The following is a 19,231-nucleotide window of genomic DNA, read 5'->3' on the forward strand; positions in this document are numbered from 1 at the left end:
AGCTGAGCATTCAATGAATCAGAATTTAAAGAGCTGAAGACTCACACACATTATAAAAAGTAATTATAACTGACTTATTGCGCAGCAAGTAAGATATAATTCTATTTGTATTATTGTTTATTGACATTCATACAAAAATACAGTGTTTCACAGTCTGATAAAAGTAGCAGGAACTAGTAGATAAAACTGTAGTCAGCAGATGTGGACAATCCAATCAAGGGATTTTCTCAGCACATAGTGTCCTTGAGTTAAGAATACGGCTCTGAAAAACACACATGCCAAACAGATATCAAGCTGTAGCTCAAGAGTTTAACATAGACTATGCATATCAAATATCTAAATGCAGTTCATTATTTGAAATGAGCTATGAATTCCTTAAGCTGTAGCTCTTAATTACCCGTTTCTCTTCAGGTGTCAGCAGCCCTTCTACAGCGACCACTTGATACTGTCTGTGTTTTAGGCCACCGGAGAATTTGCGCATACGTCGTACCATGGTACCTGCTGTATCCTGTGACAGCACTCTCCTCATTTCCCTGGGTGCACACCCTGGATCGAAGAGGAGCAGGCACAGGTTGCCATTTACTTTCTGTTCCATTCCTACGATTGAGCGACTGTGGCCTGATCATAAAGATAGGACAACATGTACATCATTTTATAAAGGTATTTCTATTTCTCTGAGGCTATACTAATCTGGAGTTTCAAGAGAGATAATAAATTCACTTGATTCTTATTAAAGTGCTGTGGTTTACAAGAGAAGTCTTGAAATACCTTGATGCTGGAGGTATATAGGTGGTAATGTCGTCTGCACTACTTTGGGTGGCAGTCTTGCACCCCTACTGGTAGAGTGTGAGAAATACTGCTTCACCCACTCAAACAGTCTGGGATGCGTATCTCCTGGGCCAGAGGGCTTGTGAAAATCCACAATTCGGGCTCTAAAATTTTTAAAGAAAGTTAAGATGTGAAATTAATAATATTTAAGATATTTACATGATTTAGAATGTTTAGGGTTGGTACGATTTTTTTTTGTTTTTGGAAGAAGTCTCTTGCCAAGACTACATTTATTTGAATAAAATACTGTAAAAACAGTAATACTGCGTTTGTTTAGTTCTTTTTACAATTTAAATGAACTTTTCTGTTTTTGTACATTTTAAAATATAACTTATACCTGTGATAGCAAAGCTGAATTTTCAGCTGCTATTACTTCAGTCTTCAGTGTCACAACAAGATCCTTCAGAAATAATTCTAATATGCTGATTTGTTCCTCAACAAACATTTCTTATTATTATTAATGTTGTGCTGCTTAATATTTTTGAGAAAACCATATTATATATATATATTAAAATATCAATTTCTGACCCCAAACTTTCGAACGGTAGTGTGTGTGTGTAAATGTAAACTTTGGGTTTCAATGCGTACTTCACATTAAGGGAGGTGAGAACTGCATAGATTTCTGTTGCTCCTATCCAAGCCCGTGTCCCCTGCAGTCGATGGTTGAAGTGAGAAGCACCCTGAGGATCTGCACCTTGACCCCACGCCTCTTCGATTAAGGCCTGCACCCTCGGAATGCTGGGAACTGAAACTGTTAGGGGAAATTATATGATGGGTACTGTTACAAGGAAAATCAACATGGAGCCAAGAGAATAACATGATGTAACTGATATTATACCAGGTAAAAGGTTATACTGCTCCATCCTGTGCAAAGATGAAAGAAGCATCTGGAAGTTTCTGTAGCCACATCCCCAACCTTTGTCCCCCTCCGATGAAGAGTAGTGATCAGTCTCAGCACAGAGCCACACATGAGCACAGTCAGAGGCGTCCTTCTGATAGTACTTACAGAGAGCTTCCACAAGTCCTGAAACAGAAAGGTTACGTTTAAGCCTTGAGCCGTTTTATTTATTTTCATTTACTACAGTTTTTTCCCCGCATCATTTAAAAATCAACAGCTATATAATTAAAATCCTAATAATAATAATAATAATGATAAAAATAATACATTATGAAGTCGTGGCCTAATGGTTAGAGGGTTGGACTCCCAATCGAAGGGTTGTGAATACTAGTCTCGGGCCGGACGGAATTGTGGGTGGGGGGAGTGCATGAACAGCTCTCTCTCCACCTTCAATACCACGACTTAGGTGTCCTTGAGCAAGGCATCGAACCCCCAACTGCTCCCCGGGCGCCGCAGCATAAATGGCTGCCCACTGTTCCGGGTGTGTTTACAGTGTGTGTGTGTGTGTGTGTGTTCACTGCTCTGTGTGTGTGCATTTCGGATGGGTTAAATGCAGAGCACAAAATCATGAGTATGGGCTGAATGTCACTTCACTTAATTACTATTACACATTATTAATTAATAGTATTAAACTCATTAAAATATAAATGTATAATTAAATATATATTAATAAAAAATATATACACACACACACTACAGTTGTAAAAAAATGTTCAGGTCAGTAAGATTTGTTTTTCAAAGAAATGAATGCCTTTGTTCAGTAAGGACACATAAAATTGATCAATAATTATTTAAAAAAACTTACAGAAAAAGTATCTAGAAATTTGTATTATCTATCAAATAATTCAATACAAAATATTAAGAATCACAACTGTTCTTAACATTTATAATACGATTAAGAAAATAACTGAATAGATTTTCAGTCTTATAATTCACCAGTTGGACCAAATATGTAAAGATAATTGGTGTAGCTCTATGATGTACTCTCCATCAGACCTGATGTTTTGCTTCTGCCATCATCCATCCCAGAGGCCAGAGATTCAAGCATCTCTGCTTTTTTCCTGTGGAACTCTGCAGGAACCATCTGACCTCGCGAGACAGCCCTCTCCATTGTCCTCTCCATTTGCTTGCGATAACCACCACTGTTATCAAGCCCAAACTGCTTCTGAATATGAAATAAAAACACTTGTGTAGTGGTTTGATACAATGGTGAATAAATTAGGACAATTTTCACCTTTAAGGTGAACATTTTTTTGAAATCTCACAGTGACATTTTCTTTAGCTAACCTGGAGCTTCTTAAAGTCCTCTGCTTCCCGTCTAGTCTCAGCCTCCCTCCACTTTTGCTCCTCTTCCTCCTGAAGCTTCCTGGCCAGAGTCAGGTCTTCAGATGAATAACCTCAAAACACCCAAACCAAATGAATGTAAAATCATAGTTTAGTTGCACCAATAGCTACAACAGATTTCATGTTGATAAATTTATATTTTCTTGATGCACTTTACTCGTAAACAGAACCCACACAACATCTTGATTTCTACATTTAAATGTACTAACAAACAATTCCAGAAAAAAGTTAATCTGCAGTTGCATACTTATTAATATACACATACCTGTTGCAGATGCTGAGCCATTTTCCAGGTGTAGCTCAACATGCTCTTGAAGGGAGGAGCTGCTGGTGCAGCTCAGAGCACACATCGGACACTCATAGTGCATCACACCTGGAGATCCCAAAAATACAGGTATAGTTTAGTTTGACCTATTCACTTACTCAGAACTGCCAAATCAGCCACCTTGCTAACTGACCTGATCTACCATTGCTTGTAGAAGATGCTTCTTTTGAACTGCCAGCCCCAGGACCGGCCCCTTAAGAGGACAAACCATATCAGACATCAATCATAGACAGCTGATGATAAAAAGAGTGTAAAATGACCACTTAAAATGACAAAACATACATATATATACTTGCAACAGTGATATTTATGTTTTAAGGGAAGACACCTTCAGTTGCATCTTGGTCCTGTAGATGAAGCTCAACATGCTCCTGCAGAATAAAGCAATCTTTGCAGACCAAACTGCACATAGGACATGAAAAGCATTTTTCTGAAATACACAAAGAGAAACTATTAGTCATACCGCTTCATTTAAATCAGTTTTATTTTGTAAAGTTAAGAGCACCTTTAATAGGTGAGGACAAGCGCTTCTGCTTTGATTTCCGGCGGCCATCTTTCCTCTCCCTGCTTGCATTGTTGCTGGATGTTGGTGTAGTTCTGACAAGTTTTATTGCACCACTCGCTGTGGCTGCTGCAAGTGGTGAACTTTTCAAACTAGTTGAGGTTTCCTGAGAAAGACAGGTCCCTGTAATCGAGGAGGTCATCCCATTTACCGGAGATGGCGACTGAGGTGAGGCTTGAGAAACAGTTTCTATATTTTTCACATTTACATTGGATGTCTTTGTAGAACTGGGTCTTTGAGCAGTGCAGTCATTTGAGTTTTTCTGTCCACTGTCAACCACTGTTGTTTTTGTGTCCTGGCTGTCTTTATCTATGTGTGCGGTGTTGATGTGGAAGCTCATCTCATCGTATGAAACACCAGACAAAGAGCAGAACGGGCAGGCCATCACATTCTCCATGTGACTCAGGAAGAGATGGGTTTTCATCTCTGCCTCAGATGGGAGCTCTTCACAGCAGATGTCACACACAGGCATTGTCACAAGGCTGGATGAAACAAAAGGACAAATTAATCATGATAGTAATCAAAATGACCCTGAAAGCTTCTCACACTGTTCGAAGGATATCTGATATTCATTTAATCTGATTTTTGTACCAATAGTACCAACAGACCTCTCACAATGATTTTAACATACCTTAATGTGATATGAATGCTTGTGGATTTAATCATACTGCCTTAAAATTACAATAAAATCTAAGGATTTATGACAGAAATATATTAAATATATTACACAATAATATGTAATATAATATTAACCATACTTGATATGATACTTGAAACATTAGTGGACCAAAAAGAGAAATATGGCAAACATTTGTTAATATTTCATATTATTTGCAATGTACCCATTTGGAATGATTTAAAAAATAAAAGCCATCATACATTTCAAAAAGGAAATCATACATTTCTACATATATTACTATTATATAATAAAATTTAATATAATAATAATTATAACTATTTATATATATACTTATATATATATATATACACACATACATACATACATACATACATACATACATACACACACACATTAGTGTGAATGAAATAAACTTAAATATGGGTAAACCTTTGTATATGTTTTAATATAAATATTATAAATAATAATAATACATGTAATTTTACTCCTGTGTAATGTTGGTTTATAGAGTTCATAATCGTGACAGGCCTTAACTAAAAGTATTTGTAGTAACGTTAATTATGATATGTTACCTGATAAACACTGATAACCGTTGTACACAGTGGTGATGGACGCGTTTTTGTTTTGAATGCATTTAAAACGTCTTTATGAATTGATCATAAAACTCAGACGTGGCTATTTAGCCGTAGTTAACTTGAAATCTGGATTTGATCAAGACGTGACAGTGAATCGATTCTGTCAACATATACAACATTTAAAAGTCTTCTTCCACGGACTTCATGCACAACAACAAAAAATCAGTTTGATACAATGTCGAAATCGACATGTATATGCAACGTACCTGTTCAGAGGTAGATATATATGTTGTTTTGAGCAACAACCCGTTTCACTTTCCATTTATTATGATTGAATGAGGCCGCTCCTGAAAACCGGAAACAGCATCGGACGTGACGTACCTCTCCAGCGAACGCCATATTGCCCTCAGCTGGAGGAACACGGGAGGGTCTTGAGAGAAATTTAAAAACACACGGCCAGTGTTTTCCTCTCCGATCTACGAGCAATGGGTGAGATTCATACACCAACTTAGATTTGAAAGTATTTTCTTTTCAGCAAGTGAATGAGGCAGCATGGTGCTTTGATAGAGTAGTTACCATTTTGACGTTTAATCCAAGCTAGCATAACACTGTTAGCATGCTAGCACAGAGAAGCTGAGTTACAGTTTAGGATGAAAGTGAAAAATCTAAATGATTGAAGAGATTATAAACCTTTAACGTACAGTGTTTTAGTGTATTTATATAACTGATTTGATTTTGGGATTCATATGGTCTTGGTTCCAGCTGTCCAGCTATTGCACACAACATATGAATAATAATAATAATAATGATGATGTATATAATCATTTGTGTAGACATTAAGATTAAGCTTCTTACACTTGTATATTTAGAGCTTTGATTGTTTATGGAGTATGTGATATATTGTCTTTGGAAAACAGTCCAGTCCTCCACCATCATACAACACAAAACCTGCTGATCCGATTAAAAACAGTGTATGTAAACTGAGTGTTTAGAAGCTAGAGATGACGTCGACGTATGTTTTGAATCTTAAATGTTATGTTCCTTCAAAAAAACACTTTTGTCATTATTTATTTGCCCTCATGTTGTTTTTATTTCTTCTGTGGAATGTTGGGACTGACAGCACTAGTAATCATTTATTTTTAATGCATATATATTTTTCTTTATACATTGAACCTAAAACGTTGACTCAGACCTCCCTTTTGCATAATATCTCATTTTGTAGTTTACTGAATAAAGAAATTAAAATGACTACTCATTGGTTTTTAAAATCTGTTTAGCAAACCTTTTACTACAAAGAAACTGAAATGAAGGTAGATTTTTTTTCTAACTATGCAACATTAAAAATGTGTACCTTTTTTATATTTCAATGCAAATCTAATAAAAAAATTAAAGAAAACAACTAAATTAAAATTTAAGATATGCATGACATGTTTTTCTGCCCTATATTTTCATATTTGTTCCCCCATGTCTTGTAAAATAGTATGGTGGGCCAAAGTAAAGGTTATCGTGGGCCAACTTTGGCCTGCTGGCTTGGCCATCTCTGCATAAATGTTTCTGATTCTGTATTGGTGATTCACTAACTTGCTTAAAAGACTCTTCATTATGTGCAAGATACCGTACATAAAAAGTCCTTAACCAAAGATACAGGTAATAACAGACAAAAGCTGCCGAGTTAAAATATTTAGTTCTGAACCATGTTTGATATGAAAATGAGCTGAACAACAAAAACGTTAACTATATAATGAAGGAAGTTCAGCATGCAAAGTGTCATTTAGCTCTTAGTGCTGTCACACAGGAAATGCTAGTATTAACAAGCATAATTGCTTGCACATAAACCATTCCTTTTGTCTCAACTTGCTGTTTGGCTCAAATTATGAGGAGAATTGCAAACTGACTCGACCAGTTATGATTCTTGTCTGTATTGCTATAGGCTTAACCAATAACTCACAAAGTTGATATGCTGAATAGACAACAGAAATTGAGTATCACAATGCACATCTGACCACATTTCTTTCTCTGATCTAAAGACGCAATGGCAAGCCCAGGCAAAGAAAATTATCGAATGAAGAGCTACAAGAATAAAGCCCTGAACCCCCAGGAAATGCGGAGACGGAGAGAGGAGGATGGCATACAGCTTCGTAAACAGAAGAGGGAGGAGCAGGTTTGTCAACATTTTTTTCCCTTATTATACAAGCAAATTAAATTACAGTTTTGCTCATGAAGGATTGATTTTATATGGAATAAAAGTGTATATTTTGGAGGGTTATAAGACCAGATTTGCTTTTATAAGGTTTGTGTACAGAAGCAACTTATTTATGAAAGTACATTTTTCCTCTCTTTCCTCAGCTATTCAAGAGGAGGAATGTGTGTCTGCCACCTGGTGATGAGTCCATGCTTGAATGCCCCATTCAGGACCCTGATATCAGCTCCACTGTACCTGTATCAGGTGTAAGTAATCTAGTCAGCAGACAAACAGATAATATACAGATGACTGGATAGTAGATTTACAGATAACAGACATGGGGCTTGGTTATTAGTCCTGCATCATTTTAAGCATATTGAATTTCCTATATAGGATTCTAACATGTAAAACTAGCACAGTTGTACATGTTTTGTAGTGCAGAAGCATGCTATAGAATTTGTTTAACATGAATTTCAGCATTATATCAATATAAAGTACCGTATTTTCCAGACTATAAGTCACACTTTTTTTCATAGTTTGGCTGGTCCTGCGACTTATAGTCAGGTGCAACTTATTTATCAAAATTAATTTGACATGAACCGAGAGAAATGAACCAAGAGATATGAACCAATAGAAAAAATTACTGTCTACAGTCGTGAGAGAGCGCTCTGTGCTGCTCAGTGCTCCTGTAGACTACAATGAAGACATAGAGTGCCCTCTCGTGGCTGTAGACGGTAATGTTTTCTCTTGGTTCTTAGTTCTAAATAAATGTGACTTTTAGTCCAGTGTGACTTATGTTTTTTTCCTCATCATGATGTATTTTTGGACTGATGCGACTTATACTCAGGTGTGACTTATAGTCCAAAAAATACGGTATATATAAATTAACAAATTATGCACTCAAAGGAAGCATTTGTTTGTTTAAAAATACAGTAAAACAGCAATATTGCAAAATATTACAGTTAAAAAATTAAGTTTTATATTTTTATATATTTTACAACTTTTTATTTCTATAAATTTTACAGTTTGTTTTTTTTCCCCAGCAGATATTACTCCCATCTTCAATGTCACACGAACCTTCAGAACTCATTCTAATATGTTGAATGGCTCCTCAAGAAACATTTCTTATTATCGATGCTTAAAACAGCTGAATATTTTTGTAGAAACCTTGATACAATTTTTATGATTCTTTGAAAAATACATCTTGTATAATAATTGTGTGAATCTGCAGGAAGGAGTTATAACCCAAGACATGATTCAGATGATCTTCTCTGAGGATCCAGACCAGCAGCTCATAGCCACTCAGAAGTTTAGAAAGTTGCTCTCTAAAGGTTGGTACCTTATTCCTGTGTCTCATAGACTCAAGGATGACAGTTGTTTAAATATAAGATTAAGATGTTATTCATTTGTCTCAGAGCCCAATCCTCCCATTGATGAGGTGATCAACACAACTGGGGTCGTCAACCGGTTTGTTGAATTCCTAAAAAGGAGTGATAATTGGACTCTGCAAGTAAGAACATTTCATAGAGCAAGCCTTGCAAAAGCTAAATTGCCATTACAGCCAAGTTTAAAGATGCTATTTTTGCTCGTTTTGACCAGTTTGAAGCTGCCTGGGCCCTGACCAACATTGCTTCAGGAACCTTCCAACACACCAAGGTGGTCATTGAGATGGGGGCTGTGCCTATCTTCATAGAGCTGCTCAACTCCGAGTATGAAGATGTACAAGAGCAGGTGATTTTTGCAGACTCTAACCTGGTTCATGCCATTCAGTCAATAGATGGTTTATCAGGACTTAACAGCACCATGATGATGATCAGTTGTGTATAACTGTTTTTGCAGGCAGTGTGGGCGTTAGGAAATATTGCCGGGGATAATGCAGAGTGCAGAGACTATGTCCTGAACTGTAGCATCTTGCCCTCTCTTCAGCAGTAAGTGTCTTCTACTGATCACAACACCATGATTGCACTTTTTGCTGTTTTTAAGGGAAGTCTATAACACCTGATGAAAACTATCTAGTATCTCTATGGTGCAGGTCACTATATCTTTGCTGAACTTCAGTAATAATCCTGATATGCTGATTTGGTGTTTAAAGGTATAGTTCACCCAAAAAGAAAAATTCTGTCATCATTTACTCACCCGCATGTCGTTCCACACCTGTATGAGTTCCTTTGTTATATTGCACATATTAGAAATATGAAGATATTTTGAAGATTGCTGGTAATCAAACAGTTGGTGGTTCCCATTGACTATGGTGAACTATCCCTTTTAAGAAACATTTCTTATAATAAATATTGAAAACGGTTGTGTTGCCCTAAGCAATAGTTCACCCAAAAATTAAAATTACCCTTTAAAGCATCTTAGGTGTATGACTTTTTTCTTTCAGATGAAAACAATCAGAGTTATATTAAAAATGTCCCAGCTCTTCCAAGCTTATAATGGCAGTGAATGGGTGTTATTTTTAAATCATCCAAAAGAAGTTCAATAAAGTGCATCCATCCATCATAAAAAGTATCCCACATTGCTTCAGGGGGTAAGTAAAGGCCTCCTGAAGCAGAGTGAATCATAAAGAAAAATATTAATATTTAAACCTTAATCTCAAGCTTTATTATATATGACATGCTACCTGGCCTGACTAGGTGATTATGTCTAGGTTGCTTTAAGTTCCAGTTTAAGTTTTTTTTTTAATAATATGGATTATAAAGTGGTACAAAATTAATTAAATCTCTTTTTGTTCAAGGAATTTAAATCTAATTGGTAGAAGCCTTATGATTAGGAGCTTTATCCTTCTAAGAACAGCTAACGTTGAATAAATCTCAAATGGCGCACTTCATGTTGACTTTTAGTCTCGTTGACTTAAATTGCGTGTGCTCGCTGATTCTACGAGTCCATAGGCCACCCCATTCAGCATTTTAATGCTCTGAAGTGTGCTCAGCAGCACCCCCTTTGTACCCTTGAAGCGGCCTTCCTTGAAGCCCGCATAGATGCAGGCTCCGCACACTTTAACTACCCAGGAATCCTAGCGAAATGCCAATCAGACAACGGATGGTAGGAGATTTTGCTCAAGAGCAATTGGTGACATGGCTGAGAAGAAAATATTTAAGTGTAGATATCAATACGGTTTTTATGACATAGGTGTAGATTTTCCCAGTTGCTACCTACAGTTTATACAAACAGTATGGTCATCGACCAGTGGTTGATATCTCAAACATAATAATAATGCGTAGAATAATACGATCGCGTTATGATTCATTAAATAAATAGAACCGAATGTCAGGGCTTTACTGAGTCATATGTAAACCTGGTATGTATATTTAAACTTGTAAATTCATCTAAAACTCACGCACATGTTTATTATGTGTTAAAATTGTAATCTTAGTTCTAATGGAACATTATGTATTATTACAAACTGTATACATTATTTAAATAAGCATGTATATATTGTCTAATGCCCAGGTGGCATAAGCAAAAGCAACCAGACCAGACCGTTATTTCCGGCGTGACGATCGAATCTGTCCCAAAAATACCTCACAATGCACCCTCGTGGACTCGTGCCAAGGGTCCTATAGGTCAGCACTACATGACGTCACCAAAGTGTGGACTCTGAAGAAGTGCACAAGTCTGGAGTGTGCCATTTTGGACAGGACCTATATTTCACTATGCTATAGCATTTTTCTTCTAAAGTGTGTCTGTTGTAAAAGACTTTACCTCCATCTAGTGGTATGATTACATAGCGCATCAGTTTATTTCTTCCCTTGTCTTTGCAGGTTGCTTGCAAAATCAAACCGGCTCACTACCACCCGGAACGCTGTGTGGGCGCTATCCAACTTGTGCAGAGGAAAAAATCCACCTCCGGACTTTGCAAAGGTGAGTTTGCAAACCAGTTCTGCATAACCCACATTCCAGTTGCCTCGTTATCAAATTTCAGTGATGCACACAAACACCCTCGCTTTGTGTAAACCAGTGTTTTCTCCTTATAAACATGATACGAATACTTGATCAAACAACTGTTGTTTCTTTACAGGTGTCACCGTGTCTGAGCGTGCTCTCCAGATTGCTCTTCAGCAGTGATCCTGATGTTCTGGCAGATGCCTGCTGGGCACTTTCATACCTGTCTGATGGACCCAATGACAAAATCCAGACAGTTATTGACTCAGGCGTGTGCCGCAGGCTGGTGGAGTTGCTCATGTGAGAACCAGACATGCTGACGCATGCAGTCAACAATGTGATCTATTTTATCACTGACTTAAAATAACCTCCATGTATTGTCCATTCACAGGCACAGCGATTACAAGGTGGTGTCCCCTGCACTGAGAGCAGTGGGGAACATTGTAACAGGAGACGATATTCAGACCCAGGTAGTGTAGCTTTTGTTTATCATATGCTGAGCTGTTTGCAGTATCATAAGAGTGCAGTTTTCTGATCTGTTGTGCTGCTCTGTTGTTCGCCAGGTGATTCTGAACTGCTCCGCTCTGCCCTGCCTGCTCCATTTACTTAGCAGTCCGAAAGAATCTGTCAAAAAAGAGGCCTGCTGGACCGTCTCCAATATCACCGCTGGGAACAGAGTGCAAATCCAGGTACTTCAGACTGACTGAGACACTGTAAGATTATGATACCATATATGTTGTGTCTGAACAGCCATTGCTTGATGCTTTTTCTGTTGTAGACGGTAATCGATGCCAACATATTCCCAGTGCTAATCGAGATACTGCAGAAAGCTGAGTTCCGTACCAGGAAGGAGGCCGCGTGGGCAATAACCAATGCCACCTCTGGAGGCACACCAGAGCAGATAAGGTGCTCTTTTTTTTTTTTTTTCATTGGTTTTTACCTAAATCTAAGATTTTTTTGGATAGAGGCTCTTTGCATTACTGCAAATTCTCTGAGAATCTTGTTTTCCTTATGTTGTTAACTTTTTCCATTTAACTTTATTCTGGGGTACAATTTTGCTGATAGACAGTATTTGATGTAAATGTGCTTTACACACAGGTACTTAGTTTCTCTCAACACCATAAAGCCCATGTGTGACCTGCTGACGGTGATGGACTCCAAGATTGTGCAGGTGGCTCTAAACGGCCTGGAGAACATCCTCAGACTGGGAGAACAGGAGTCTAAGCAGAATGGATCGGGCATCAATCCTTACTGCGCTCTCATAGAAGAGGCTTATGGTAGGCACCTCGTACCTTGCATCACCTCATGTTGATGTCATTTTTGATTTCCCGCTCTGGAAAATCAATTCTCCTTGGAATTTTTGTAGTCATTTATAAATATTTCTAGTTACAGTCAGCCCTGAAATATTTGATTTGTTCAAAGTTGCTCATTTGTCAGCAATTCTATCTCAATCCTAATATATTAGTCTCTAACAATTAGGCGTTATATTATTTTTCAATTGGTTTTCACAATTTCTGATTAGTCTTATACTAATAGTCTGAGTAGTATTCATTAAAAATAACATCATTATTATTATAAGATTTGATTTTGCTGATGCTGTTTTTTTTTTTTTTTTATTATCTGAATTGTCATATGTTTTCCTTTCATGCAGACTGTGTTTGTCATGCTGTTTGTTCATATGTTTATAGAATTGTTTTACTGATATTCCCACACAGGCTTGGACAAGATTGAGTTCCTGCAGAGCCATGAGAACCAGGAGATTTACCAGAAGGCCTTTGACCTGATCGAGCACTACTTTGGGGCCGAGGAGGAGGATGCAAGCATCGTTCCGCAGGTGGATCAGAATCAGGGCCAGTACATTTTCCAGCAGTCTGAAGGACCGATGGAAGGCTTCCAGCTCTAATCCGTATCCCTCTGCTACTGGCCAAGCTTCAGGTCTTGCTTCCTCCATCCTGCCTGGTGTCTCCTCTCCCTACTTCTCTGCAGCGCAGGACCTCAACTCCAGCCTCGTTTCAAGACACAGAGGCCCGTACACGCTACTCACAGCAGAGATGACGCCAAACCCTATCCACTAAATCTTCCATTTCCATCTTGCCCATATCCCAAGCTCCATTATCAAGAGAGAAAATCTGTGAGATGGGCTGAGGAGAGCAAAGCTTAGAGTAGTTTAAGTCCTGTTGAGACTTAGAAAAAGCATCTTGCTTTTGTTGTTGTTGTTGATGTTATTATTTTGATTATTAGACATTGGCACTGGTCTCCTGTAAAGTAAACTCCATATCCCCTGAGAAATGTGAAACTACCTCTTCAATCAGAAAACAAAGTGTGTGACAAACACCAAGCCTTTAGCTCTGACAGTTCTTTTCTTTTGTGAAGTAAATGCTTCTATGCAAACAAATATGTATTTTCGGCGTGACAGAAATAACATGACCAGACAAAGTAACCAATGTATTTGCATTGGATGAATTCCCTCGCTTTGTGTGCCAGCGCACTCACTGTTCATGTCATGCCATGTTTGTCCAAAATGCATCCTGAGGGCATATCATGCCTAGTTACACTATTTATTCTGGCATTTTGTTAAATATCAACAAACTGCTGACCTTGGAGATTTAAAGTCGTATTTATTGTGCTTTTTAGAAGGGAACGGTCTGTGGGGTCTTGCTGTTCAGAGACCAGCACATGGCCTGCTTTCTCTTGAGCACCCTCTTTGCAAATGCTATCAAAGCGTTAAAAGCATTGCATGCAATTATTTAAGTGTGGTCATGTGATCACTAAGATAGTTGTTTGTATGTATGCATATCATGTGGTTGTCTCTGATCTCACCTGGAAGGTGTTTCTTTTTGCTCTGTCTGGCTTTGATTTATTTAATGTTCACATGTTAGATTTTGAAAAATGTGTATATTATATATACATTGAGGGAAGAAGGAGGATGTTTTTCTGTGAAATGGTCTTGGTGTACAGTGAAATACTAATGTAAGGAAAATGTCGTTCACAACTTTCTTCATTCAAAGAGCTTTTCCTCATATGGTCCCTCCCCACAAGCGCTCAGATTTCCTCAGCTAAGGAACTTATGTTCTAATTCTTGTAATGATATATCCTTTTTTTAACATTCTTCATATGAATTTACTTAGTAAGATTGCCTTAGTAATGAAACTTGTCTGGCAAAAAGTTCCTCTCTGTTTTCTGTTTTTGATGTAATTATTTACAGTTCTGCCCATAAATGACTTGAATCCATTTTCCTGTGATTGATCCAAATAAGAGTCATAGTAATGGAAATTCAATATATTAACAAAGGAAAACAAATTGTAAGATTGTAAAATGAAATTTTATCAAGCACATTCGATTGTGTATAGTTTTGTTACAATTTCTCATGTTTGTACAATGGTTTCTAAGTTGGGGGGGGGGGTTCTCGCATCAAGAAAAGAACGTGTTTTAAGTTATCATTGGTACAAACCTGCAGTATAGAGGAGATCAATGCTTTCCTCGAGGACAAATGTTGATATTGTGTGAAATGATGTAGACAAATAAACAGACAAATAAAACGTTCTGTTACACAATTAAATACGTTTACTGTGATTTAATTGGTTCTTGTTAATGTCAAAATGATTGAGATAGCCAGTCAACACAGAGAAAATGTCTCTTTACTGTTTGTAACCTCAGTTCCCTGACAGACGGGAAGGATACATTCGGTGCGTCACAAATCGCGTACGGAGTAGGTACTACACAGTGTTGCCAGATTGGAAATGTCCAAGTATCGTACCAGAAGTTCAAAATTATCGTACATGAGTCAAGAGTTATTTATCTATTCTAAACCAACAACATTTTGACACGACCTGCAAATTACCATAATAGATAACAAGGCTTATTGTTGGATTGCTGTTTGCTGATTGATTGGCAGTCTGAATGTCGGCAGATAATTTTTTTTATAGAAAATAATTAAAAATGTAAGTTACATTTTAACATTTTGAGCATTATTGCACCATATATTGGATTCTTATTTCTGTGCCCCTGAGAGTATGATTTAGAATGTTCAGTGGCGTCACAGAACTGCAAGATTCAAACAGCTTTCGCGCGTTGGCTGGCACTGAGGCAGAGACGGACGCGCTCAGCGCTTGTCATATATCACAACTAACATGCAGTGATTTCAACCACACAATGTTTATTTTAGGTTTCATACATTTAAATATACATAATAATTAGTAAAACAATACATTGGTAGTTTGTAAAATACACACTGATGTCCATGAAAGCAGCAAAAACTATCTATCTATTCAAATGTAATTTGCCACGTTCCAATTGACGCGGGCAGTATAAAATGCATGGGTGCGAAAATTACATCAGAATCTCTTTCTTCACGCTAGAAGTCTTATCTAAGTCATCGTGAAAGTTGCAATAGAGGACTACTCACCCTGTTTTTCCTCTCCGCATCCGATGGCTGCTAATGCTAGATTCAGACCTTCACCAGTTCTTTGTGACCTGCCTGGGTTTCTCACACAGATCACACGTTGCTGAGCTGCCTGTGCGCCCTCAGAGCCAGAGTGGCTCGGAAAACAGCGGGAATGAGGCCCACTGCCGCCAGCGAGCCGCTGGTGGGCCCTCCCCCGCCCGAAGGCGTGGTGGACGATAGCTTCCGCCCCGTGAACTTCATCCTCTTCGGAGCTGGCGAGGAAAACGACTCCATGTCGCTTTCGACGTCGGAAAAGGTTTGGAAAAAGACCGCCCCGACCAAGAGGGCCCTGCAGACCTCCATGAGGAGCTCATCAGGGTCTTTGGAAAGGCCGTCATGGAGCTGGGTCTCACTTACAATGCACCTGACGAGCCTGTGAAAGGTAACTGGACTCGTGGCTCCTCAAGTCGAGCTGCTACCAGACGGCATTGAGGCATGCAAGAGCTCGTGGTGAGGTCGTGGGCTCACCCCAATCGGCGCGCACCCACTCTGCTACGCAGGCCATGTTCACGCACGAGGATGGGGCGGAAACCCTCCCCCCGTCGAGGAGACCGTTCCGCACACCTGTGCCCGTCTCCCTCTGCATTTGGTTCGGACCACAGCCTGCCTTCCAAGCCGTGCAGTTCACGGCCCTTAGATGCAGAAAGCCTATACTTCTGAGGGAAGGCAGCTTCTGTTCTTCATGCCAGGGCAATACTCAAGGTGTTTCAGGCAGACGGCGGCACAGTAGCGCTGACGTCATCAAGGATCTGCGTGCGGCAACTGATCTCCCGCTGATGGTTACTAGCGCTCTGCTCAGCCGTTTCATGGGGCTCAATGGTCATCCTTACAGGCACCTATGACTTACCCTAGCTTTCCTGGAAGACGCGGACCGTAGGACGCTCCTAAACGTTCCAGTTGCTCCCTCCGGCCTCTTTGATGACGTCATTGAGCTTTTCTGCTATGTCTGTTTAAATGCTGTTTGTGTGAGTTCCACAATAAAAGCATGTATACAATCAACAAAAGAGCTTTACTTCCTCTTACACTCATCACTGTGTCACTCGCCCTGTCTCAAACAGCGCAGAGCCACAAGCCATGATTATAATGGCCTCTCCATGGCGTAAGACTGTCACACCATTACACGACGTGACCCACCCTCCCGCCAGTGCTTCCAGCCTTGCGGGGGCGGGGCCCTGATCAAAATAAGCCATCAGTGGCTGGTAGAGGTAACGCGTCCGCAGTGTCATCTCATGGATGGTAGGAGGGCTATCCCGGGTGTTCACCATGGATACTGGGAATAATTCACGAAGGATATTCTCTCCAATTCAAACGCAGACCTCCCCGCTTCAATGGCGTGGTCCCGTCACTGACTTTGCCCCAAACCGTCCTGTTCTGCAACAGGAAGTTCTCAGTCTGCTCGAGAGGGAGCGATAGAGCGAAATTTCCCCTCAGATCGAGCGGAATGCGCATGTTGAATTATCTGCATGATGGCTGTTTTTAGCCCACTCAAGAGATGTGCTATCAGTCACGTGGAACAATGCTTCGCCGTTTAGGATACGCTTGGACTGCGTGTGAATATGCAGAAGGGCGTGTTTTTTACGAGTCGGACTGTAACATATCTGGGAATATGTTTGGACTCGATGGCCATAACGAGCCCATCTCTCTCTAGAGCATTTCATCGACTCTGCGCTGTTTCAGACCGGGCAGGTTTCAGAGGCTTCTGGGACTGATGGCGGTGGCTTCTTCAGTGTGCCATCTGGGTCTGCTACACTGCGGCCGCTACAGGCACATACGGTCATTCACAGTTGCGTCAGCACTTTAAGACCGTGGAACAGCCCGGATATGTTCAGCCCAGGAGTTCTTTTCTCTACGAACGCGTCTACTTCAGGCTGGGGAGCAGTGCGTCTGGGCGTACCTGCCTCAGGCCTGTGGTTGGAGTCACAGAGAAGGTGGCACATAACCGTTTGGAACTGGAAGTGTTGTCCTTATCCCTGCAAGCCTTTCGGTCGAAATTGGAGCGGCACCATGTACTGATTCAAATCGACAACACGTCTGTGGTCTCGTACATAAATCGCCAGGTCGGCGTGCACTCCAGAGCTCTATTAAAACAGGCAGCGAGTTTCCTGTTGTGGGCGGACCGACACTTAATCTCCATAAGAGCGTCGCACATCCCTGGTACTTTGAACCGTGGAGTGAGCATGCTTTCGAGGATCGGGATTCCTCAAGGAGATGGAGGCTTCACCCAGGATCAGATCTAATGACTCGGGAGGGAGGAAGTTAATTGTTTGCCACGAGCGAGAACACACACTGTAAGACGTTCTTCTCGCTATCTCACTCCCCCCTGCAGGGATATGCACTGAGATCGCGTTGGCCGGAAGCCAGGCTTACACTCTCCCTCCGGTGAAGATTCTGCCTGTGATGTGCAAAATCATGGAGGAGAGAGCGTCAGTTATACTCGTGGCCCCGAACTGGCCAAATCAGCCCTTGTTCGCGGACCTGAGAGAGTTAGTGATGGCTCCCCCATGGCAAATCCCCCTCAGGCACGACCTGCTGTCTCAGGCGATCGGCACAATATAGCACCCCAGCCCCGAGCTGTGGAACCTTCATGTGTGGCCGCTGCGGGGACCCTAATAAGCGGGACGCTCTGCACTCACTTGTGCTAAACACACTTACAGAGACGCGAGCACCATCAAACATTCGCTGCTACACGCAGAAGTGGGGAGTTTTCACAAAATGGTGCGAGGACATTTATATTGACCCGGGGGCCTGTTCCGTGTCGGATGTTTTGCGCTTTCTACAGCACACAGTATGGATAGCGGGAGTTTGAAACCATCCACGCTGAAGGTGTATGTGACCGCTATTGCTGCTTTCGTTTCCCGGTTGACGGGCAAACGATCGGTAAGCACGCTCTGGTAATCAGTTTTCTCAGGGAGCGAGGAGATTGTGTACTTCATGGCCGCCCTCCGTGCCGCCGTGGATTTAGCTCTAGTTTTGAGGGCTCTATCTCTACCAATCGAGTCATTAGCTTCGATTGCGGTTAAGGAGCTTCCCGGAAGACTGCCTTGCTTCTTGCTCTCGCCTCGGCGAAGCGCCTTGGAGACTTTTATGAGTTTTGGTGAACGATATTGCATTGGTTTCGGGCCTGGCAACTGTAATGTCACTCTCCAGCCGAGACCGGGTTTCGTTCCGAAGTCACTCAATACACCGTTTTGTTTCCCTGCCCGCCTTATCTGTTGAGCCGTCAGCCTCGCGTGACGCTGATGCTCAGAGCGCCGAGATCCTGTTAGGGTTTTACGGATGTATATGAATCGCTCGGCCGCCTTGCGTCAGTCGGACCAGCTGTTCGTGTGCTTGGTGGATGTATAAGGGACGTGCTGTTTCTAAACAGAGACTTTCTCACTGGATCGTGGACGCTATCGAATGCCAGGGGAAGGATTATCCCCTCAACATCAGAGCTCATTCTGGAAGCATTTATATTGCGAGGTCAATATAAATGCTTCCTGATGGGCCTGGTCTAGAGGTATGTCTGTCCAGTATTTATGTTTTGCTGCTGGCTTGTCTTCCCAGAA

General features: G+C 40.5%; 2 protein-coding genes across 3 annotated transcripts; one reads left to right on the forward strand and one right to left on the reverse strand.

Moving 5' to 3' along the window:
- Positions 1-99: 99 nt before the first annotated feature.
- LOC113079851 (ubiquitin carboxyl-terminal hydrolase ZUFSP-like) lies at positions 100-5,533 on the reverse strand. Of its 2 annotated transcripts, none has more exons than XM_026252075.1 (12): positions 5,439-5,533; positions 3,901-4,439; positions 3,724-3,825; positions 3,538-3,588; positions 3,336-3,443; positions 3,014-3,123; positions 2,723-2,891; positions 1,667-1,852; positions 1,417-1,579; positions 769-932; positions 398-618; positions 100-262 (listed from the first exon to the last, which is right to left on the reverse strand). In XM_026252075.1, exons 1-12 carry the CDS (start codon positions 5,492-5,494, stop codon positions 215-217), a joined length of 1,917 nt encoding a protein of 638 aa, XP_026107860.1. In that variant the 5' UTR covers positions 5,495-5,533; the 3' UTR covers positions 100-214. The 2 variants fall into 2 exon arrangements, with proteins under 2 accessions (XP_026107860.1, XP_026107859.1); XM_026252074.1 differs by having other exon boundaries at positions 3,529-3,588.
- Positions 5,534-5,537: 4 nt separating this feature from the next.
- On the forward strand, positions 5,538-14,470 carry LOC113079852 (importin subunit alpha-6). The gene is made up of 14 exons (XM_026252077.1): positions 5,538-5,661; positions 7,200-7,333; positions 7,519-7,620; positions 8,586-8,685; positions 8,770-8,864; positions 8,954-9,085; positions 9,194-9,282; positions 11,119-11,218; positions 11,376-11,539; positions 11,631-11,709; positions 11,803-11,928; positions 12,018-12,145; positions 12,338-12,516; positions 12,955-14,470. The coding sequence occupies exons 1-14, from the start codon at positions 5,658-5,660 to the stop codon at positions 13,140-13,142; spliced, it is 1,620 nt and encodes a 539-aa protein (XP_026107862.1). The 5' UTR covers positions 5,538-5,657; the 3' UTR covers positions 13,143-14,470.
- The last annotated feature ends 4,761 nt before the right edge of the window (positions 14,471-19,231 follow it).

The sequence above is a fragment of the Carassius auratus genome, unplaced genomic scaffold (assembly GCF_003368295.1).
Source record: "Carassius auratus strain Wakin unplaced genomic scaffold, ASM336829v1 scaf_tig00029494, whole genome shotgun sequence".
Lineage (NCBI taxonomy): Eukaryota > Metazoa > Chordata > Actinopteri > Cypriniformes > Cyprinidae > Carassius > Carassius auratus.